Source organism: Puma concolor, chromosome E3 (assembly GCF_028749965.1).
Source record: "Puma concolor isolate L17-30 chromosome E3, mPumCon1.1.hap2, whole genome shotgun sequence".
Lineage (NCBI taxonomy): Eukaryota > Metazoa > Chordata > Mammalia > Carnivora > Felidae > Puma > Puma concolor.
Window position 1 is genome coordinate 38,511,370 of NC_141682.1, and position 24,082 is coordinate 38,535,451.

At 48.4% G+C, this 24,082-nt stretch overlaps 1 protein-coding gene across 3 annotated transcripts in view; it reads right to left on the reverse strand.

The window, feature by feature from the left end:
- SEC14L5 (SEC14 like lipid binding 5) overlaps positions 1–23,293 on the reverse strand; it is a 42,608-nt gene extending 19,315 nt beyond the window's left edge. Inside the window, exons 1-6 of one of the 3 annotated variants that reach the window (XM_086691410.1) lie at positions 23,049–23,293; positions 22,172–22,285; positions 6,255–6,404; positions 5,725–5,856; positions 2,924–3,052; positions 2,085–2,277 (exon numbers count right to left, since the gene is read on the reverse strand). In XM_086691410.1, the coding sequence (XP_086547536.1) occupies positions 2,085–2,277; positions 2,924–3,052; positions 5,725–5,856; positions 6,255–6,404; positions 22,172–22,234 (667 nt within the window). In that variant the 5' untranslated portion in view covers positions 22,235–22,285; positions 23,049–23,293. Of the gene's footprint in view, positions 1–2,084; positions 2,278–2,923; positions 3,053–5,724; positions 5,857–6,254; positions 6,405–10,727; positions 10,807–22,171; positions 22,286–23,048 lie in introns of those variants that run through there. The other 2 variants (XM_086691408.1, XM_086691409.1) reach the window with 2 other exon arrangements.
- Positions 23,294–24,082: the final 789 nt, after the last annotated feature.

Here is a 24,082-nt window from a genome sequence, read left to right on the forward strand (position 1 = left end):
ATATCTCTAAGAAAGCCAAGCCTGACATTTCAGTGACCCCAAAAGAATGAATCATCATGAGCACAAATGCACAGAGCTAAAACTGAACTCAGGGAGTATGTGTACTTTTGTGTCCTAGGGTTTTTTTTTAATTTATTTAAAATTATATTGTAAACATTTCCCATTATCAATAAAAATCGAAAATATGACAAAAGGCTAATTGCCTTACATATGAAGAGTTCTTACAAAGCAATGAGAAATCAATGGTCAGGGATGCCTGTGTGGCCCAGTTGGTTAAGCCTCCGACTTCGGCTCAGGTCATGATCTCACGGTTTATGAGTTTGAGCCCCACATTGGGCTCTGTGCTGACGGCTTGGAGCCTGCTTCAGATTTTGTGTCTCCCTCTTTCTCTGCCCCTCCCCCACTCGTGCTCTGTCTCGTTCTCTCTCAAAAATAAATAAATAAAATTTTTTTTTAATTAAAAAAAGAAAGAAATCAATGGGCAAACAGGAAAATAGACAAAGTACAAGAACAGAGAGATTCACAAAAAAGCCATATGGAGTCACTAAGCATGAGAAAATAATATTTGGCCTCATTCATGAGGAAAGACCTAATCACTAATTTACTAGAGGTCACTTTTTGCTTTCAGAAGTTTAAAACATTTAATAATAGTCTCGTGGGGAGCCAGAGTGAAGTCAGGAATAGACACAGCCACACACTTTTGGGGGAACATTGATTAGTACAACCAATCTTTGAAGGCCTAACTGGTAAATCTGCCAAAATTTTACCTGCATATAACCTTTGACCCAGCAATTCAACTGTAAAAATTTTATGCTATAGGGGTGCTTGGCTGACTCTGTGGGTGGAACATGTGACTCTTAATCTCAGGGTTGTGAGGTCAAGCCCCACGTTGGGGGTAGAGATTATTTAAAAATAAAATCTTAATGGGGCACCTGGGTGGTTCAGTCAGTTAAGTGTCCGACTTCAGTTCAGGTCATGATCTCATGGTTCATGAGTTCAAGCCCCACATCAGTCTCTACACTCACGTGCAGAGCCTGTTTGGCATTCTCTGTTTCCCTCTCTCTCTGTGCCTCCCCAGCTGGGGCTTTCCCTCTCTCAAAACAAGTAAGTAAACTTAAGTACAAAGATACACTATTGTTTCTATGTTTTAAAAACTGGAAACCTCATGTCCATAAAGAGAAGACTAGATAAATAAACTAACAAAAATAATAATAAATGCTTATTTTTTAAGTTTATTTATTTATTTTGAGAGAGAAATAGAGAGAGAAAGAGAGCGAGCAGGGGAGGGGCAGAGAGAGAATCCTAAGCAGGCTCCATGCTGTCAGTGCAGAGCCCAACATGGGTCTTGAACCTGCAAACCGTGAGATCATGACCTGAGCTGAAATCAAGAGTCAGACGTTTAATTGACTGAGCCATCCAGGTGCCCCAATAATAAATGTTTATTAATAAATAAGTTATGGTGCAGCCACACCATGAAATACCGCAAAGTGCTAAAACAGATGCACTGACATAGAAAGCTGTTCAAGCAACATTAGTAAATGAAAAAAAGCAAATCATCAAGTAGAATGTGTAATGTTGGCTCAGCATAAATTATACAGGTATGCATGCCTGTATATACACATGTGTGTATATGTATGTACATATATATGCCTAGGTAGTTTCACGAAATACGACCACAAAATTAGTATTGCCTCCAGAGAGAAGAAAAGAGTCTTACTTCCTCATTTACATCTTCCAAGAAGTTTGAATATTTCTTTCTACTATCTCCATACATTACTCATATAATTAAAAATAGTAATAAAACCAGAGAAAAGGGCAGCCCTGAGGCACCAGATCAGGTCAATTCCTGATTTAGAAATAAACCAGTTCTGGCTCTTGGGCCGGAAGGAAGGAAGAGAGGGTAAAGCAGCGGGAAAGGGCGGAAGCTGAGTCATTCCAGTTCGCAGACCCATTCCCAAGGGGACCCGCAGCAACTCTTCCCCCGTGGAGTGAGCAAACACAAAGCAGGTTTCCAGGGACTGGGGCGGTTGTGGGGGGCAAAAGGGTACAGGCCTGGCCGGCCGGCTTCAGCCGCAGGGACCTACCGTCTGTAACCACCACCTCAGGCGCAGGGCCTGGAGCACCGATGGGCCCGTCAACCTGCAGGGAGCCCGGATCCCTCGGCCCAGCCTGGGAGCGGGCGTCCTCCTCTCGGACGGGGGCAGGCGTCCACCGGGGAATGTGAGAGGTGCCCTGGGAGATAAGCTCGTTCAGGTAATGCTCAATCACCTCCTTCCCCTGGAAGCCAGAGAGACCAGAGGCACATGAGCCGCAGGGCAGGACAGCAGGGATAACCTCATCAGCCTGGGAGTCACCCCCACCTGGCTGCAGCCCCACCCCTGACACGTAGCTACGGAGAACTTGAAATGTGGCTGGTCCAAATGGAGATGTGCTGTGAGCATCAGATATGAACCGGATTTCCAAGACTTAGGACGGAACAAAGAATGTAAAATAGCTCATTGGTAGGTTTTCTATAGGTAACATGTGGGTTAAAATACTTTGTTGAAATGAATTTCACCCGTTTCATTATGCGAAAAGGCCTCTCAGGGACAGGTCTGAGAGCTTTACACAGCAACCAATTTTAACCAGGAGAAAGCACCACAGAATGCCCCTCCTCTGTCCAGAGATCACTACACAAGCCCCAAACATCAGGGAGCATCTGGATAATGATTATGGTGCCCCCATTTCAGGCCAGGTAGTTTCCACTCATTATCTGGTGTGTTATGGTCATTGTTAGGATACTCACTCTATGGATGAAAAGACTGAGGCCAAGGAAGGTTAAGGATCGATGTCACTTGGGTTGTCAGGTGTCAGAGCAGGTTTTGAACCAGGCTCTGAGGTCTGTGTACCTTCCTCCCTGTGACTGATGGAGCCCACCCCTTACCCTCTTGACGTTAGCTGTGTACTGCTTCATGGCGATCTTCTCCAAGGCACTTTCGAAGCCAAAGAAGGACCGGATGTCGAGCGAGGCGGATTGCTCAAAGCAAGTCCACTCTTCATTCTCGGGGTGGACCTGAAAGCCAGGCAGCCGCAGTGACAAGTCTCATTGTGGGGGATGCAGTGCCCTCTCTCAGGGCTCTCTTGGTGATCTGGGCCCAACCAGAGCATGCCGTGGACAGCATGGCAATACCGGAGTGGGGGGGGGGGGCAGCAACCCCACCCGGAGAACAATGCCAAGTGTTAGAGAACAAAGAGCCTTCTCATGAGGGGCTGGAAGGAAGTGGGTCTGGCATCTGCAAGCCTGTCCCTTAAAAACTGTTCTATAATGATATATTTAAATGAGTAATATATTTAGGGGCACCTGGGTGGCTTAGTCGGTTGGGTGACTGGCTCCTGGTTTCGGCTCAGGCCATGATCTGATGGTTTGTGGGTTCGAGCCTCACGTCAGTTTCTGCACTGACAGTGTGGAGCCTGCTTGGGAATCTCTCTCTCCCTCTGTCTGCCCCTCCCCAACTATCTCTCATTCTATCTCTCTCCCTCAAAATAAACTTTATAAATGAGTTAATGTACTTAATATATAATTATATGTAAGTTATATATAACTATTATATATTTTAAATATATATTTTAAAGTATTTATTATGTTACATATTTATTGTAAACAAATACACACACACACACACACACACACACACACACACGGACAAACTTTGTTGACAGAGCTTCTATGCAGACCCAGGCTTAGTCCCTCTCAAACTTTCAAACTTTCCTGGGCAGAAGTATTACCAGGGAGTATGTGAAACATGCAGATGCCGGGCACCTGGGTGGCTCAGTCGGTTAAACATCCGACTTCGACTCAGGTCATGATCTCACAGTTTGTGAGTTCGAGCCCCGTATGGGGCTCTGTGCTGACAGCTCAGAGCCTGGAACCTGCTTCAGATTCTGTGTCTCCCTCTCTCTGCCCCTCCACAGCTCATTCTCTCTCTCTCTCTCAAAAATAAATACACATTTAAAAAAAATTTTAAATATGCAGATGCCTGGGCCAAATAGGTCCAGGGCAGGGCCTGAAAACCTGCATTTCCCAAGCAGCCTCAGTGACGTTAATTCAGCGGTTGGTAGAACTCATGCTGAGAAATATGCACTAAATACATATTATAAATGCACTAAAAGTGATTTATAAAAAGCTGCCACCCACACAACTCCCTAGAGGTAAGCATTGGAATATTCTGGGTCCAATTCCCAGAGGAGCTGGAGGTGTGGAAAGAAAAAGCAATGGGCATTTACTGGACACCTGCTGTATACGAGGCACCATGCCAAATGCTGGGGATGGGACAGATACACAAGGCAATGCCCCACCCTCCCCACCTCCCCCCCATAGGGAAGGCTCTAATGAACCATAGTTACGACACTGGAGTTATCATCATGAAAACTAGCATTGGGGATCTAGCACAGGCTAAAGGAGCTTTACCTACATTGTCTCATAGACCCCAGCCAGCACCGGATGAGGCGGGCTCTGCTGACAGGTATGCAAGGGGTGGCCTGGGGAGGGGAAGCAACTTGCCCGACATCATTCAGCAAGGAGGTGGCAGAGCTGGGCTCCATCCCAGTAAACGCCTCCAGACTCCTCCCTCACTCCAACCTGGGGGCAGCAGGACCCTGCCCCTGCAGCCCCCATTCTCAGACTTCACTCATCCACCTCTGGGTCTTCACACATGCTGTTCCCACTCCAGAACTCTGTTCCCAGCCCTCTCATCCACCAGCTCTCAGCTTGGTGGCTTCAGTGGGACACTGTCACCTAACAGAGTGCCTCTCCTCTTATTTTCCCTAATCCTGTCTTCTGGATCCCTTCTTAGTATTCGTGAAGTTGTAAGATTATGTTGACGTTTTTTCTTGTCTGTATCTGCCACTGGAATGGAGGTCCTTGTGAGAACAAAGGTCAGGGGGACTAGTCCGTGCTCTGGTCGGGTGCCCGGCACAGAGTCGATGCTCAGTCAGTGTGTACTGAAGAATAATAATAATTACTATTAATGACCTGAAAAGGTAACACACATACAGGGCTTGGTATGTGCCAGGCCCTCTTCTAAGGGGTTTGGGATACTTTTTTTCCCCTACTTCTCACCATAACCCCTGTGGGAGGTGTCATCATTAACCCCATTCTACAGATGAAAAAACTATAGGGGCCCCTGGATGGCTCAGGCGTTTAAGGGTCTGACTTTGGCCTAGGTCATGATCTCATGGTTCGTGGGTTCGAGCCCCACGTTGGGCTCTGTACTGACAGCTCAGAGCCTGGAGCCTGCTTCGGACACAGAGCCTGTGTCTCCCTCTCTCTCTGCCTGTCCCCTACTCATGATCTGTCTCTCTGTCTCTCAAAAATAAATAAACATTAAAAATTAAAAAAAAAAAAAAACGTAAATGAGTCTCCCTTTCAAGGAGGAAGAAAAGGACAGAGAGAAGAGGGAGGGGGAGGCAGGTTGACAGCTTTCCCCAATAAAATACAGGATGACATATTTGAATTTCAGATAAACAACGAATAATATTTTGGTAAGTATGTCCCAAGCGGTATTTGAGACTATTTAAACAAACAGAAAAGTATCAGCTGTGTATCTGAATTGCAGATGTAAGTGAGCGTCCTGCAATTTATCCGACAAGGCCCTGGGGGCAGGGGAGAGGCAGCTAGGCTGATGCGTGGACTGCAGGACACAGGAAGAGGGCGGGACGCAGGAAGGGGGCGGGACGCAGGCTTACAGTGTAGCTGCAGTTCTCGTTGACCACCACGCGGTTGGCGAAGGTCTCATTGTGGGCTTCAATGAGGAGGGTCCTCTCCCTCCAGTTCAACACGTTTCTCTGCACAAAGACCACGTGCTCTACGCCGGCAATCTGCAAGGGAAGGAGCAGCGAAGGGGGTGGGGACTGCTGGACACCGAGACTCACCAAGACCCCAAGACCCTGTGCCTGCCCACCAGCCAGCAGTATCCCATACTCAGCCCAACACCCACAAACCCCAGGACCCCCTGTGCCCCACCCGGAGCCTGTCCACCAGCCCCAGCCCCTAGCTCCTAGGCCTTTGTCCTTCCAAGACCGGCCCTCCGACCTAGAACGACCCCCCCCTTTCCGCAGGCCCCAACCCCAACCCCAGGACGTGTACCACCAGCACCTACACTCATATGCATACTCCCTGGCTTCACCACCTGAGCCCGCCCCCAGATCCCCCCCCCCTTTCCAGTCCCCTCCTCCGTGGGGTCCCCGGGCACCTCTGGGAACCCCTCCCCACCCACCTTGCGCAGCAGCCGCGGGGCCTCCACGCGCAACCTGCAGCTTCGCTCCACCACGTGCACCGCCCCGTCTGCGCTGCGGGACTCGCGCAGGACCTCGCTGCCCAGGAAGACGGGGATCTGCGGGCAGGTGGGGAAGCGCTTCTCATAGGCCTAGGGGCAGAGGGGGAGTGAGTGTCAAGGGGGCTGGGGGCTCTAGCCTCCTCCCTCCTGCTGGGCTGGGGGCTCTAGCCTCCTCCCTCCTACTGGGCTGTGGTCTCATTTACAAGAGCAGTGTGACACACCAGTGCCTGAGCAATGGTTTGCAACTCACTCTTTGGATTTGCATTTGAGACTTCACCCTCAGAAGAAAAAGTGAGCTTGCCTGGAACATTTTAAAAGAAGGCATCTTTCAGAAAAACACTCTGGACATAATCTAACACCTCTTCATGATAAAAACACTCCACAAATGAAGAATAGAAAGGAACATCTTCAACCTGATAAATCACAGTTTAACATCATACTCAATGCCAAAAGATGGAATGCTTCCCCCCTACGATCAGGAACAAGGCAAGGATGTCCACTCTGGCCACGTCTGTTCAACATTGTCCTGGAGGTTCCAGCCCTGGCAGTTAGGAAAGCAAAAGAAATACAAAGCATCCAGTTTGGAGGACGAGAGTCTGTGCCCGGTTCCAGAAGTGCCAGGGTAGGAGCCTCCGGGGTAAGCCGGCATCCATAGCTGACTGTATGCAAATGGAGTCTGCTCCAAGAGCCTGTCACAGTCCAGTGCCCCAGAATCAGGATCAAAGCAGCTCCAAAAATAGTGCAGGCATCTGAGGACACGCACCTCCTCCCCCATCCCTCCCGGCTCCTCCCAGCTCAGAAGGGCAGAGGCGGGGGAGGGGCAAGGAAGAGATGGAACTGTGCCTGGTGCCCTTAGTGTCACCCCAGGCCCCACAAGGCCAGCCCAGTGCATCTTCCTGCCATATGTTGAAGCTGCTTGCCTTGTACAGACACAGCAGACACACCAGGGTTAGAATAAGGAGCCCCTGTTCCCCAGGGGAGAGTGCGCAGTAGGCAGGCACTTATCAGAAGCCTGCATAGCGGACAAAGCAAAGTGGGCAAATTCTGTGCTGGTGGCCACAGTTCTACTTCCTCCCGACAGAGGCACACCCTTTCTTTCTCTAAGCCTCTTTTACCACCTGGAAAATGGGTATATCCCAAGCTTGCATCCCAGAGTATGAAACCCAAGCTCAAGCTCGCCGGGCGGTTCACTGAAGACAACCAGAATTTTCATTCCCCAGGCAACAAGACTCAAATGCAGCAGAACACAGGTCTGCAAAAACTGCTCCTGACCAGCCCTATCTGAGTACTTCCTTGGGATCCAATGCAGGAGGGAACCAGAGGCGCTGGCCTGGGCCCACCTCTGTGACAGGCAGAGGGATGTTGACATTTTTTGAAAGTATGTAGAAGGAAAGGGGTGCGTGTTTCGGAACTGGACAGGCTCAGTTCATGTCTCTTCTACTTTCTCACTGAGGGACCTTGGGCAAGTCACTTGCCCTCTCTGAGCCTCTATTTCCTCATCTGTAAAATGGGATGGGGGACCTTGGGCAAGTCACTTGCCCTCTCTGAGCCTCTATTTCCTCATCTGTAAAATGGGATGGTGAGGAGGTCACCAGATGTTGTCTCAGAGCAGTTGGCACTCAAGGAGCCTTCACTGTGCTCCCCCAGCTGTGCATTTTCTTCCATTTCGTCCTCTGAATGGCATCCTCATTTGACAAATGAAAAAATTGGAACCCAGAGAGGCTAAGTAACTAACCCAAGGTCACACAATGAAAACTGGTGAATGTGGATTTGAATCCCATTGTGGCCCAGTACCCCACTCCTTCAGGAACACCTTGCTCAGCAGCTAGCTTGTTCTCCTGGGCAGCTGGGAAACAGCCAGGCATTGGCCCTGGGGCCCTGTGGTCACAATTTCTCCCTTCTCCACACTTAGTACTTCAACTCCTACTGGCGGCGGCCACACTGCCCTTGAGTTTCTGCACTTCCTCTGACTATTCTACAGTCTCTCCTTCTCCCCAGATGAAATGACGTAGTCAGAACAGGCCTAGATGCTCAGAATGTGTCCCACACTCCTTGCTGTGGCCAGCCAGGCTCCAGGCAATCTCTCCCACTAGCCACCTTCACTCTGCTCCAGCCACGCCAGCCTTGCTGTTTCTTTTCTTTTCTTCTGCTTTTTTAAATGTTTATTTATTTTTGAGAGAGACACAGAGTGTGAGCAGGGGAGGGGGGCACACACACACACACACACACACACACACACACAACACACAATCTGAAGCAGGCTCCAGGCTCTGAGCTGTCAGCACAGAGCCTAATGCGGGGCTTAAACTCACAAACTGTGAGATCATGACCTAAGCCGAAGTCAGACACTTAACTGGCTAAGCCACTCAGGTGTCCCCGACCTTGTTCTTTCTAAAACACATTTTTATGGGTTGACTTGTGCCCCCTTCCCGCCACCAACAAAATTCATGTGTCCTACCCAGTACCTCTGAATGTGACCTTATCTGGAAATAGGTCGTCGCAAATGTAATTAGTTAAGATGAGGTCATACTAGAGTGGGGGTGGGGGTGGGGAGACTGCTAATCCAATATGACTGAGGGACATTTGGTCACAGACACTCATATAGTGTCTTCACCATGTAAAGATGAAGGCACAGGTTTGGGTGATTCCTCTACCGGCCAAGGACTCCAAAGATTACCAGCAACACCAGAAGGTAGGAGAAAGACATGGAACCGATTCTCCTTCAAGCCTGTAGAGGGAACCTACTCTACCAACACCTTGATCTCTGGTGTTTAGCCTTCAGACTGTGGAGTAAAAAAGTTTCTGCTGTTTAAGCCACCCAGTTTGTGGTACTTTTTATTATTTATTTATTTATTTATTATTTTTGTGGTACTTTTTAATGTCAACCCCGGGACACTCATGTGCCCACCACCTGTTCCTACCATAGAGCCTTTGCACTGGCCGTTCCGTCTGCTTGGACCACTAATCAATTTACTTGATAGTGAAGGAAGAAGAAGGCTTGAGTAACTGGGGTTTCCAGAGAGGTAGGACACCTGGACCGGGGGGCTGAAGAGATGCTCTGGCTTCAGGGACTCATCTGTGCTGGTCCTTCTTTGTGGGACATCTTCCCCCACCTTCTCCCCTGCAAGACTGTCTTCTTCCCTATTCTGTCCTTTTAGCCCATTCATTTCCTCAATACCATTTATCACATCCTTTAGCCATGTACTAGCTTGTGTGTTGTGTGCCAGAGGCCTGGGCTACATGCTTTTCCACAGCACTGACCTCACACATGCCTGTCTCAGTTCTTGGGACACACTAGGGCTAATAAATGCTCACAAGCAAAGAAAAAAATAACTTAAACTTGCTGGTGATCCAAAAAGCCCCAGAAAGGTGTCCTGGGAGGGGAATGACAGGCCATGGATTCAACGCATGCATCCAAGGAAGGCTGACTTCCTGTTGTAACAACCCTCTTGTCAGAAGAGCTCCATCTGGAGCCCCCAGATAACAGCGGAGGGCAGAGGGCTGGGCGGCAGCAGATGGGTGCGTGGGCACAACTGTCCCTGACCCTGAAAGGGAAGGTGCTACCTTCTCAAGTAAGTAATGGCTGCTGCATTGATGGAGACATGCCAGGCACTGGTGAGGGGAACGGCCAGAACTCAGGCTCCATCCAGAAGGCGGGGGGCCCAAAATACAGGGTCCATCCAGTGGCATATCTCCAGCCAGAGAGTCCCTGGGGTTGTGAGGTCCAGTGTCAGACATTGTTGCTATGATATTTTTAGGGCGCTAACTGTATTTCTTTGCAGTGCCCCGAGATGGGAATTAGAATTTCCCCATTTTACAGATAAGCGAGTTGAGGTTTGGGAAGGCATCACACGGTCAGGAAGTGGTGGGGTTGGAGCGCAACCGGTCTGACCCAGACCTCAGCCCTGAACCACTCTGCCCCGCCCCTCAGGGGACTTTAGCTACATCACAAGCGTCAAGAGTCTGGAAATGCTGAGTCCTGCTGACCTAAAACCTGTGAGTCAGGGGCACCTTTGGTTTTGGCCCATCATAGGGTCTTAGAGGATCAAACAGTCCACAGGATCCTCTCTGCGGACTCCTGTTCCCACAAATCAGGCCTGAGTTTCTCTGTGCCGAACACACACATGGTTTGGCCCCCTCGGGGACACAAAGTAGCAGAAGGGATTCAGTTACAGCTCTTTTGCCAGGTGGCTGGAGAAGGACACCCAAGCCTCCTGGCTCAGAAAGGAAGCTGGTCCAAGGCCCAGAACCCGCCCATGCAGGGCCACAGCTGGGGTAGGCAGAGACCAGTGGAAACTTCCGTTGACTGCCTCCCGTGGGCCTCCATCCTGCAAAACTCCACAGTGACACACTTAGCAAGTGGAGATGGGCGGCTGGCCTCCTAGCCAGACTTGCCTACACCCAGGAACCTACCTCCTTGAGCACAGCATGTCCTCTCTCTCCCTTCAGCCTCATCTGTCAAGTGCAGTCATCCACTCCCAATGAGCCCTCCGTTGTACCCGTTTCTGACATCAGAAGTCATCGGCCCCTGGCAGTGAGTTTTTTCCCCTCCCACCACGCCCCCAACTTGTCAAAGTGACATAGTCAACACTCAGTAGACATTTACATGATGAATGAGTGAATGAATGACAGCATTGCATACCCATTAAGAACATGGACTCTGGGGCTTGGGTCCAAATCTCTGCCTCTTACCAGCTGTGTGGCCTTGAAGGAGTCCTCAAGCTCTGAGCTCCTTAATGCATTCATTTGTTAAAAGGAGAATAAGAAAAGTCGCTACCTTGCTGTGTTGTGGGATGTGTGGGGGGGAATAAAGGAGTCCGTTTTTGTAAAGTGCTGAGAACAGTGCCTGGCACATGGTTCGTTCTACATAAGCATTTGTTAAATAAATTTAAATTTTAAAAAAGAGTGAGATTCTATAAAGTACAGAAAAGCTATTTCTGCTAATCACTTGACAGCTGCTGCCTCCTCTCCTCCCCCCCCCCCTTCCTTCCTGCTCTTCCTCAAGCAAATTCAAAAAAAGCTGGAAGCTGCTTATCCCAAACCTTCCACTAAGAGAGTGGAGAGAAGATCCGGACCACATTAACTTTGTCTTCCCTTTCCACACTGCAGGCTGCATTCAGGGCACTGACCACTGCGTGACCTCAGGCAAGGCATCTGCCTCCCCTGTCACACTCCTCAGGAGCCTTCCTTGAAGATCCCACCTGCCCCCTTGAAGCCTGGGAGACCCCATGACAGACAAGAATCTATCCTCTCAGCTCCCCCAACTTTTTTTAAAAACTGAGATATAATTCTCATACCGTAAAATGCACCCTTTTATTTATTTATTTTTTTTTAATTTTTTTTTTCAACGTTTATTTATTTTTGGGACAGAGAGAGACAGAGCATGAACGGGGGAGGGGCAGAGAGAGAGGGAGACACAGAATCGGAAGCAGGCTCCAGGCTCTGAGCCATCAGCCCAGAGCCCGACGCGGGGCTCGAACTCACAGACCGCGAGATCGTGACCTGGCTGAAGTCGGACGCTTAACCGACTGCGCCACCCAGGCGCCCCAAAATGCACCCTTTTAAAGTGTTCGGTTCAGTGAGTTTTAGCACATTCACAGAGTTGCGCAACCATCACCACTCTCTCGTTCCAGAACATTGTCATCACCCCAAAAAGAAATTCGCTACCGATTACAGTCTGTCCCCTCTGCCCCCACCCCAGCCCTAGGCAACCACTAATCCACTTTCGATCTCTGTAGATTTGCTTTTTCTGGACATCTCATGTACGTGGAATCATACGGTGTGTGACCTTTGGTATCTGGCTTCCTTTGCTCGGCATGATGTATACGAGATTCACCACACTATAGCATGCGTCAGTGTTTCCTTCCTTTTTCACAGTTGAATAACGTTCCACTGTATCGGTTCCCTCAACTTTGGCCAAGTTGCTGAGCTAGAGCTTGGTGAATGAGATATCCTACGGCAGTGGTGTCGTCCCAGCTGATAAGGGGTAGTGGGCATGGGAGAACCCGGGCAACGTGACTCTGGAGCCTTTTGAAATGAGGGCTGTATACAATCTATAAAAACAGGTACACCTGGACAGTCCTGTAGCTGAACAAGCTGCTGCTATTCTAATTAAAGCTAGCTCTGGAGACACAAAAGATGGAGACAAAGGGTCACAAGGACCCTGCAGCCAAGACATGTGGACATAGCAAAGGGGCAAGCCTCAGTGTGGTGGACAGCAGAGTCAAAGCACAGGGTTTACTGTGCCAGCTGGGCAACCTCGCCATGTGCCAGCTGGGCAACCTCGACTTAACTCCTCTGAGACTCAGTTCCCTCAAAGAAGAAGAAGAAGAAGAAGAAGAAGAAGAAGAAGAAGAAGAAGAAGAAAGAAAAGAGAGAGAGAAGATAATGAGAAAGATCATGATATCTACTTTGTAAGGACTACAGTGAAGATTAAAGGGAGGTAATATGTTTAAGGCACTTAGCACAGTGCCAGACATCACATCGTAGTTGTTTTTTTAAGTTTATTTTATTTATTTATTTAGAGGGGTGGGGGAGGGCAGAGAGAGAGAGGGAGAGAGAGACTCCCAAGCAGGCTCCATGCTGTCAGCTCAGGGCCCAGCATGGGGCTCGAACCCACGAATGTGAGATCATGACCTGAGCCAAAATCAAGAGTCAGATGCTTAACCAACTGAAGCATCCAGGCGCCCCACGTCATAGATTTTTTTAAATGGACAAGAGTAAAGCAACAGGCATTTGAACAGATACTTTTACAGAATCATTCATAATAGCCAAACAGTAGAAACATCCCAAATGTCCATTGACAGATGTATAGACAAACAAAATGTGGTCCGTCCATACAGTGGAATATTATTCACCCATAAAAAGAAAGGAAGCACTGATTCATGCTACAACATGGATGAACTTCAAAAACATCACGCTTAGTGAAAGAAGTCAGACGCAAAAGGACAAATACTATATGGCTCCACCTGTATGTGTTCCTGAAGTAGTCAGACTCATTGACAGAGAGTAGAAGGCTGGGTACTAGGGGCTGGCGGGGCAGGAGGGATGGGGAGTTAGTGTTTAATGGGGGCACAGTATCAGTTTGAGAAGCTGAAAGAGTTCTCGGGATGGGTGGTGGTGAGCGCTTGTGCAACAGTGTATATGCACTTAATGCTGAACAGAACAGTACACTTAAAAAAGGTTAAGCTTTTTTTTTTTTTAATTTTTTTTTTCAACGTTTATTTATTTTTGGGACAGAGAGAGACAGAGCATGAACGGGGGAGGGGCAGAGAGAGAGGGAGACACAGAATCGGAAACAGGCTCCAGGCTCTGAGCCATCAGCCCAGAGCCTGACGCGGGGCTCGAACTCGCGGACGGCAAGATCGTGACCTGGCTGAAGTCGGACGCTCAACCGACTGCGCCACCCAGGCGCCCCTAAAAAAGGTTAAGCTTTTTTAAAAAAAAATGGATAAATGAGAAATTTTGCATTATATATATTTTACCACAAATTAAAAAAAAAAAAAGAGGGGCACCTGGGCAGCTCAGTCGGTTAAGTATCCAACTTTGGCTCTGGTCATGACCTCACGGTTTGTGAGTTCGAGCCCCACCTCAGGCTCTGTGCTAAAAGCTCAAAGCCTAGAGCCTGCTTCAGATTCTGTGTCTCCCTTTCTCTCTGCCTCTCCTCCGCTCATTCTCTGTCTCTCAAATATGAATACATTTTTAAAAGATTTAAAAAAAGAGTAAGCCATCTCCTGGATGGTTTATCAGCCCTACCGGGAGAATTGATTGTGATTTGAAATAGGATATTATGTGTGTATGTTGTGTTTGTTTATAGTCAACACCTCTCTCTGTGTGTCTGTTTTCTTCATCCCTGGATTCCCCAGTGCGTTGTACAACACCTGGGATGCTGTCGACACCCAGCTAATATTTGCCGAAGGAAGGAAGGAAGGAAAGGAGGCTGAGGAGGAGGGAGGAGCTGGTGTTGGAGAATGAAAGCAGGAAGTTGGAACCACTGACATGTATCTACCTGGAAGAGTAGGGGGAGCAGTGCAGGGCCCCCCGCTACTGTCTACACTTGCCAGGACACTGCCACAGGCCCAGAGGGTAACCTGTGCCTGTGGATTGCTGTCTATGCTCCACCGGCAGAAAGCTGAGTCCTGGAAGGTGCCTCTCACACAGATGAATAAGCCCCTGAGTTGTTCCCCTCTGCAATCATGGAGAGGGGTACAGCCACGGCTCTTGGCCGAAGAATCAGCCCTCAACGAGGTTCCAGGGAACACTTCTCCCTGTATTTCAGTTTCCTGGTCCTAAGGCTGCAGCATGGGCGCAGTTAGTAGGGCCCCAGGTGTTATTTGCTCCAATTCTATCCCTTCTTCTCACGGACTGGATTTGGATGTCACTTTGTCCAGGACTGTGTCCCTCTGTCGTGAGCTCACACCATTGGAACGCCCAGTCTCTTGCAGCACCGAGGGGAAAGCACAGCCTGGCCGCCCCGCCCGGCAACTGCACAAAAACCTGCTGTGGATTCTCACCCACGCATGGGGAGCAGGGTGGAGGAAACTCTCCTCCTCCGAACACACTCTGTGCCCACAAATTTCTAGGATCAGCTGGTGCCCTTGGTGGTTCAGGGAGGGACAAAGAGACAGACGCCCGCCTAGAGCGTCCTGACATTTAGCGGTATGTCAGGATCTTGATGGGAGGGAAACGCTATTTTAGATTTTCAAGTGTCTCAGGAATGTGCCCAGCCTCTGTCACCTCTGCTTCTCCATGTTCTCCTGGCCTCTGGGATGGAAAACCCCCTCCGATCTACTTAAACCCGAAATCTGACCATGTCACGCATGCTTAAACCTTCCAAAGCTCCCGAGGTCCTTGAACAGACTTGAATTGACCCTGCCAATCACTTTCTAAATCACACTGGAGCTCATATGAGCCACATTTCTTTCTTCAGAGAGAAGGTCTGCTCCTTCTCTGCACACAGTGGGCCCTCCTCCCCTTGGCAAGGCTCAGCCTGAATGACTTAAAAGACCCTTAAATGGCCCCTTCCCTTGTTCCTACAATACTCTGTTCATTCCCTATTATGAATTAGCATACATAGCTACATACATAGCTACACAGCATTTGCCTAGTTCCTCTGTCTGTCTCTCTCTGTCTCTCTCTGTCTCTCTCTGTCTGTCTCTCTGTCTCTCTCTCTTTCTCTCTCTCTCTGTCTCTCTCGGAAACACACACACACACACACACACACACACACACACACACACCCCCCACACCACTGCAAGCTCTCTGAGGGCAGGAAGGGATTATGTCGGGAGAACCAGAACAAGATAGACATAGTCTCCACCTTCCTGAAACTTACTTTTATGAGAAAGGCCCATATAAATAAACAAGGAAGGAAACCAACAGAATCATGATGCATTTCAACAAGTGCTAGGAATCAACTATGTTGTAGCCCCTACACTCAGCATGCTGCTTGGGATACAACGAAACTCAATAAATATTTATAGGATGCAGGGGCACCTGGGTGGCTGAGTCCATTAAGCACCTGACTTTGGCTCAGGTCACGATCTGGTGGTTCGTGGTTTCAAGCCCTGCATCGGGCTCTGTGCTGACAGCTTAGAGCCTGGAGCCTGTTTCAGATTCTGTATCTCCCTCTCTCTCTGTCCCTCCCCTTCTTGCACTCTGTCTCTTCATTTCAAAAATAAATAAACATTAAAAAATATTTGTAGGGGGGCGTCTGGCTGGCTCAGTCGTTTAGGCATCTGGCTTCGGCTCAGGTCATGATCTCATGGTTGGTGCGTTCAAGCTCCGTGTCGGGCTCTGTGCTGACAGCTCAGAGCTGGAGGCTGCTTCTGGTTCTGTGTCTCCCTCTCTCTCTCTGACCCTCCCCTGCTCATGTTCTGTTTCTCTCAAAAATAAATAAACATAAAAAAAAATATTTGTAGGATGCATACACAAACACGTGTGTGAATTAATATTTGAATTAACTAATGAGTAAGGACCTAAAATGTACTTCTGAAATCAGAAGATCACTTTGCTGTGTGATGGATCACTTCTGTTCTCCCAGGTCCTGTAAGCAATCCAGGGTGGAAAATGTCGCTTCCCTTAATCTGTTAGCAACAGGATCATATGATGGGCTCCAGGGAACTAATTTAAACTCATTTAAATGAGGCCCCTGCTGCTTTATTAAAACTACGTCCATAACAACCAGTCCAACTGTAACTACCCTTGGCCTGAGCTGCAAGGATTTACCTCCAGAGGCTGCTCCTTATTAATAACCCATTTGCTAAATTACAAGCTGTTTATCAATACAAAAGGCCAGGTCTTTAAATATTTTAACACTTAATTGCTGATGACAGCCCTCACCTCCATAACCCTTCCTCTGTGTGAAAAGCCTATTGCTGAAGAAATTCTACCCCGAGCCATGTTCCTTCTTTAGATTTGCAGAATCTGAGATGAGCTCAAGTCACGGGGCTTTGGAGCCCCACTGGGATCCCAGGGCAGTGCCCGGACAAGAGGCAGCCAGGTCATTCCTGAAGCTGCCGCGGCCACTGGTGCACAGGTGTTTACTGAACGTCAGAGCCAGAATCTGGAGTGTCTGGCTGTGAGTGCAAGCTATGGGGTCAGATTTCCCTAAATTAAAATCTCTGCCATTTACTGATGATGCCATTTACTGAGCTAGTGAGCATAAATGGGCTGAATTGCGTCCCCCTAAAAAAGGTATGGTTGGAGTTCTAGGCCCCAGGTACCTCAGGATGTAACCCTATTTGGAAAGAAGTTCTTTACAGAGGTCAATCAAGTTAAAATTGAGGTCAGTAGAGGGTACTTATAAATCTGGTACGACTAGTGTCCTAATAGAAACAGAAGTTTGGACCCAGAGGCACACACACAGGAAATATGCCAGGTGAAGTTTGTAGTTATGCTCCCACAAACCAAAGAACTGTCAGATGCCAGGAGAGAATCCCAGAACAGATCCCTCCCAAGCACCTTCAGAGGAAGCACAGTCCTGCTGACACCTTGACCTTGGATGTCCGGCCTCTAGATTTCTGTTGTTCTAAGCCAACCTCCATTGTGGTGCTTTGTTATGCAGCCCTAGCATATGAATACACTGACCAGGGGACAGTTGCCTTATGCTCTGAAAGCCTTTGTTTTTCCTTCCTCTGCAGTTAAGGCTGCTATGAAACTACCTGACTCTGAGCAAGTCTCAGGGCTGGACACACAGAGCATTGGGTCGGTAACTGCTTCCAGGCTCTGTCAGCATCTGCTGCCCCCCAGGAGGCCAGGGTCTGTGGGTTCTGGCTGTGCTCCCCTTTGTGGTGTCCTGATGGAATACAGGCATTCGGGGCACAGCTTTGGTGGTAACCATCCCCACAAGACTGCTCCCTGGGCCCAGATCTACCTCAAAAAGTTGAGATCCTCAGCTCTGACAAATGGCAGAGCTCATGATTGGGAATGTGGATTCTGGAGCTAAACTGCCTGCAGTGAAGTCCCCAGCCACCTCATGTTTGCTTTGTGGCCTTGGGTAATCCATTCATCCTTCCCGTGCCTCGGTTTCTTCCTCTGTAGAATGGTGCCACCCACAGAACCTGTCTCATGGGATGCTTAGGAGAGGTACTTGACTTAATATTTGGATGGGCTCAGAACAGTGTCTGGGACGTGAACATGCTTGTTAAATAAAATTTTAAAAATAAAATTTGCTTAAACCTGCCAAATAATCACTATAATTCATGGCAGGGATTTCTTTGGAAAGAATATATCCACACAAAAACTTGTGCATCTGTGTTCATAGCGGTGTTATTCATAACAGACCAACACAGGAAACAATGATGAATGAATAAACAAATATGGTCTATCCAGGCAATGGAATAGTATTCAGCCATAAAAAGGGATGAAGTGCTGATACGATACAACATGGATGAGCCTTGAAAACATGATGCTCAATGAGAGAAGCCTGTCACCAAGGGCCATATGTTGCATGGTTCCATCTATAGGAAATGTCCCAAACAGGCAAATCCACAGAGACAGAAAGTAGACTAGTGGTCGTCAGGGGCTGGGGTGTGGGGATCGGAGAGGACTGCTGATGGGTACAGGGTTTCTTTTTGGGTCGATGAAAATGTTTTAAAACTGACAGTAGTCATAGTTACACAACTCTATGAATCCTAAAAACCACTGACCCTTACGTTTCAAATGGGTATATGAGTTATAGCTCAATAAAGCTATGAAAACAATAAATAATTACAATAAGCCTAAACAATATTTCACCAGCATTAACAATGAGCCAGGCCCTGCCCGGGCATCCCTGTCCCTTCAGTCAATCCTCACTTCAACTCTATGAGGAACAGGAGCCTTTATGACCTCCATTTTCCAGGTGTGAATCTAGGGCAGGGACCCAGATGATGGATCTGCCTCTTAGCAACCATCCGTCTGGGAGAAGAGGCCAGAACCCAGAAACCATTCACAACAGGCTGTAGGCTGACCAGAGAGTGGCCTTCGATGTTCAAGTGACCACAGTCCGAAGTGCAAGACACGGCCTTTGTGGTCTATGTACAAAGACCCCATCACCACCTTCAGGGACCCCACATACAAAGGGACCAAAGACCCTCTCCAATCTTATACCAGCTGCCTCCATTGTCTTAACTGTTTCCCTCTGTTTACCAAGATAATACGAGCTGACTGTTTTGAACCAAATTAATACAGAACACAGTCAAGAAAGAAGAAAACAAAGGTCCCTGGAATCCCACCCTTCAGAAACAGAATTCCTGCCAGGGGATTTGGCCCAAGGAGAGAGACGCCCATTCACTGGATTAGTTACATTTTTGAGATGAAAGAGGAAAAAAAAAAATTTTTTTTTAATTGTTTAATCTGGGTCTGGAAATGTTGCCTCGGTGCTATTTTATGACCAATTCCTTGAGCCCAGTTTTAGTCATTTGTGTTTGTTGCTGGTGGACTTCTGAAACAAGCAATGTTTTAATTCTCAAGTCAGTTTTGTTAAACAGAAAAACCAAAGGCCAGCCCATCTAGTCACTCGGATGCAGTGAAAATAGCTGAGTTCATCCGAAACTTCCCTGGCATCTGACCCAAACTGAGAGCAAGTGTTTAGCTGAGAAACAAAGACGGACATTAAGTGCAGAAAAACCCTTTTGTGCCCACACAGCATGCAAGTTATGTTGAGTTATGCAGCTATTTTGGGGACAATGATGTTTTGTAAACAGTCGGTAAAGTGGCTTTGTCGCTAACATTGCAGAGCCTTGAGGCCCTTTCACCAATAAGGATTGTATGGAAGATAAGGAAACATGGGCATGGTTGTCCCAAATAACTTAAATTAATGCAGATACAGAAAATGAATATCTGAAAACCTTGTTTCCTGCTGTACCCACAAGCCTCTATGCAACAACATCTAGGGACTGTTAACAGGTAGAGGAGTAAGCAGAGTTCTGTATCCATTTATGGAACAGGACGCTTACAAAATATGCTTAACATACTCCAGTAAACTCAATGTGAATACTTTACCAGCCTTATTAATACAGCCTTCAGTGCTCCTTTAGCGGGCATGTTTTAAAGTGTAATGATTGTAAATATTTTGGAGAATCCCAAATATGCTAAATTAAATTTACATTTATTAAGCTCATGCAATTATAAAAAAAGGATTAGTCTTCCATTTTACAGTTATTTGTCTCAGCTTCATGGTAGAGAACCATAGGTTCCTGGACTGTGGGTTGTCCCAAAAGGGTTGGGATAGTATCTCTCTTTTTTTAAATGAATGAGGGAATGAATGAATGAATGAATGAATGAACCCTAGGGTCTTAGACTAAGTAGGGTGCCTGGAACCTTACAGGACAAGTATTTATATTTAGCTGCCATTTATTGTCTATTTGGTATGGACCAAGACCTGCATGGGGCACCTGCCCCTCACCCCCCTATTCCTTCCACATTATAATATATATATAAATGTATTTATCACACATATATATATATATATATATATATATATATATATATATATATATAAAATCTTTAATCCTCATGAAAACCCTATGAAGTGCATATAACCATCCCCATTTCATGCATGAAGAAATCAAGGCTCAGATACATTCAGTGGCTTTTAAATAGCACACAGCCAGAGCATAGCAGAGCAGTAGCAAGGACCCAGCATTTCTGACTCTTCGCCATCCCCTGGTGTCTGACCCTCATTACAAATACGGGAAAGTCACACAGCCACAGGCAGCAGCAACAATAACAGTAACAGCATTTGGTCTGTACCAGACCTTGCATTGGGAGCTTTATGTATATTGACTCATTTAATCCATGCACAGTGCCAGGATTTGGAAACCAGGATTGGTACTCCTCATTTTACAGATGGGAAATGGAGGCTCAGAGAGGTTAAATAATTTGCCCAAGGTCACCCAGCTAGTCAATACTAGCCCCTGCCTCTTGCCCTGGAACCATCTGCATATAACAGCACAACATGTATGAATGATTCCAGTGATGTTTCAAAACCCATTAAGGAGGCGCTTGGGTGGCTCAGTTGGTTAAGTGACTGACTTCGGCTCAGGTCATGATCTCACGTTTGTGAGTTTGAGCCCCGCGTCGGGCTCTGTGCTGACAGCTCAGAGCCTGGAGCCTGCTTCAGATTCCTTGTCTCCCTCTCTCTACCCCTCCCCTGCTCATGCTCTGTATCTGTCTCTCAATAATAAATAAACGTTAAAAAAATTTTTTTAATCCATTATGTGACTATAAACACATATATAAGTAGATTTGTAGAATAAGACCAGTCGGGACACATATCCATGGAGGTACCAATTGATATGAAAGTTCTTGGATCAAAAGCTGAAATTAAGTAATAGGTTAGGATAGGGAGGATGTGGGGGGATTCCAATGTTTCTTACACTTTCAACACAATCATTTATAACACCATGTGGTGTGATAACAGGGACAACCACATTTAGTGAGTGCCTACTGTGTGTCAGGCACTGGGTGAGAGGCACTGCATATTATCTCATTCACTCCTAACACAACCCCATAGCATTGCTCTTTTTTTCCCAAGGAAGGGGACCTCTGAGAGGCAGAAGGATGGCCCCAAGAAGGAAAGCTACATCTGCTTGTTTCCAGCATCTGCCCCATGGTGCAAAGATTATTGATCCAGGAGGCTAAGAGCTTGGGAGCCAATTCTAGTCCCTCGACTGAGTGGCTACTTGATTTACGTACAGTCAGTCTGAAGCTACCCTGAAAATGGCTGTTCCTGGACCCCTGCTGCCCACTCACCCCCTGTCAGCTTCTTTGAAGGAAAGGAGAGGGGATGTGCAAACTGAAGGAAGACCCTGGGCAGGATGGAGGGGGATATGGCAAAAAAAAAAATCATGGCTCCAGAGTACTCCCCTGCATGGGTTTGTGCCCTGGCTCCACCCCTTATCAGCCGCAGAACTTGGGGCCACCTTTACCTCTCCAAGCTACAGTTTAGCGGAAGTAAAATGAGAATAATGAAACAATATATGTAAAGACTTGGCACTGGAAACCCTCAGTGAATGGCTGCTACTCTCATCATCATTAGTACATTTACTATTACTATTATTAGCATTACACAAAGTGACAGCAGTGGTTTGGCCCAAGATATTCTTGTTTTCTGTCAGAGGAGGTTGAGATGAGAGAACAAGTCTGCTTCAGCAAGGAGAAAGAAAGATCTTGTGATGTGGTCAGTGGACAAGGATTCCAGAAGATGTGGAGAAGGCTGGGGTGGCTGGGTGGAGGGTCACTAGGGAGAAACTGGACTCGCCAGTTTCCTTCTCATCTGGGAGTCTGAGGGGCTCCCTCTCATTTTTGCACAGCTGACCTCCTGTGTCCCTCTCACCATCACACAAGGGGCTGGAGAACCAGGGGTCACTCACCGCCATGACCAGCTCAAATGGGTACTTGTAGATGCGGACAGGAGACTGGTACTTCTGCACCATGTTCTCGCAGGAGCGCCAACAGAAGCACCCAGGCAGGAGTGAGCACAAAACCTGGGTGACAGGTGACTGGTAAGGTAGCAGCTCCCTCCAGCTGAAGCATAACCCTGCCCACTGCTTCCCCAAACAAGGGACAAGCCCGCCCTCTCATGCTCTGCCCACACATCTCCCCAGCCCTCAAAGCAAGAGGGCTGATGTGATCACCAAATTTCTCTGGGCCATGCCCCAAACACCTGCCCTGACCATTACCCACTGCTCCAGGCCACACTCATCCCTCCAAGAGCAATCAGTACTCCCAAACTTTCCTTGGTCTCCACTCCTTCACACTGAGGCCCCCAGAAGCACCCCTCACTGCTACTCACATGGAAACCCACGTTTGCAACTCTTACACTCTTACAATTCACCATCCACCCACACACCCCACAGCTTGCCACAGACGTCCCCTATAGACCCCCCCAAGTATCATTGCACCTGCCCTTCCATTTTCCTCCAAGATACCCTGACATACACAGTCTTCACTAAATTTCACATGCAATGTCTCTATCACACACACACACACACACACACACACACACACACACGCACACACACACACATGCATGACCCACCTCCCACACAGGATCACCCTTGCACACACATGCAACTTTGCCCACACACTCAGCTCCCTGGACCTCACACCACCCAATTCCACACACGCACACAATTCCCCTGGTGAGCACAAACGTCCACACACTTGTACATACACTGGTATGCATATGCACACACACACAAGCACGCACACACGTATGAACTCGCAGGCCCCCGCAACCCTGCTCACCCTCGCCCTCGCCCTCGGAACCTCCCGGGAGGCAGCCCCGGGGTCAGTATGGCGCTGAGTCCGCCGGGGGGCCCCCCGCGGACGCCTGGCCCGGAGCGCAGCTTCTGGGGCGAGGCCCGACCGCGGCCGCCCAGCCTGGGGCGTCCGGCCGTGCTCACCCTGGGGCCGGGCCAGCCAGGGAGGGGCCTGCAGGGCAGGAGCCAGACCTGCCCGGCGGGAGTGCTCCAGGACCTGGGACAGCGGAGAATCCGGCCTGGCCCCGCCCCTGATCTGGCCCCGCCCCTGCCTCCCTGTTACGGCCCCGCCCAGATTTACTCTGCCCCTGATTGGTCCCTCCCTAGCCACGCCCCGGCATTAGCCCGCCCTTCATATATATATATATATATATATATATATATATATATATATATATATATATTCCCTGTTTGACTACGCCCCTGCCCGGCCCTTCTCCAGATTGGCCACGCTTCAGGTAGGCCGAGCCCCTGTACTGGTCCCGCCCCTAAGGCACTCCTCCTTGGAAACGGCCCAGCCCTGGAAAGACCCCGCCCCAAGGTCCCACCCCGAGCCTTGCTCTGCCCTCTCGCGGACCTTTGCCCCTCCCAGCCCCTCCCTTCTCCGTAAGATTTACCTCCAACCCCATCCAGACCTGGTTGCCTAGTCTCAGAGCTCCGCGCCTCCCATGGGCCACACCTAGAGACCTTCTGGTTCTGCCCCAAGCCCCGCCCATGCATCATTCATTCACTCTGTGTACGTTTACAAAGCACCTGCTAAGTGTCAGGTTCTTACAAGTGCTGGAGAGTCATAAGTGAACAAAACACAAAAATCCTTGCCCTCCCGGAGTTTACATTCCTGGGGGCCGGACGTGAGGTAAATAAGGCAAATATACAGTATGTGAGATGGTGAAAAACACCAAGGACAAAAAAAAAAAAAAAAAAAAAAGCAGGGAAGGGGTCCAAGAAGTGAACGGAGTGAGTGTACAATTTAAGACAGGGTGGATTGGCGCCTCCCAGGGAGGGTGACATTTGGCTCAC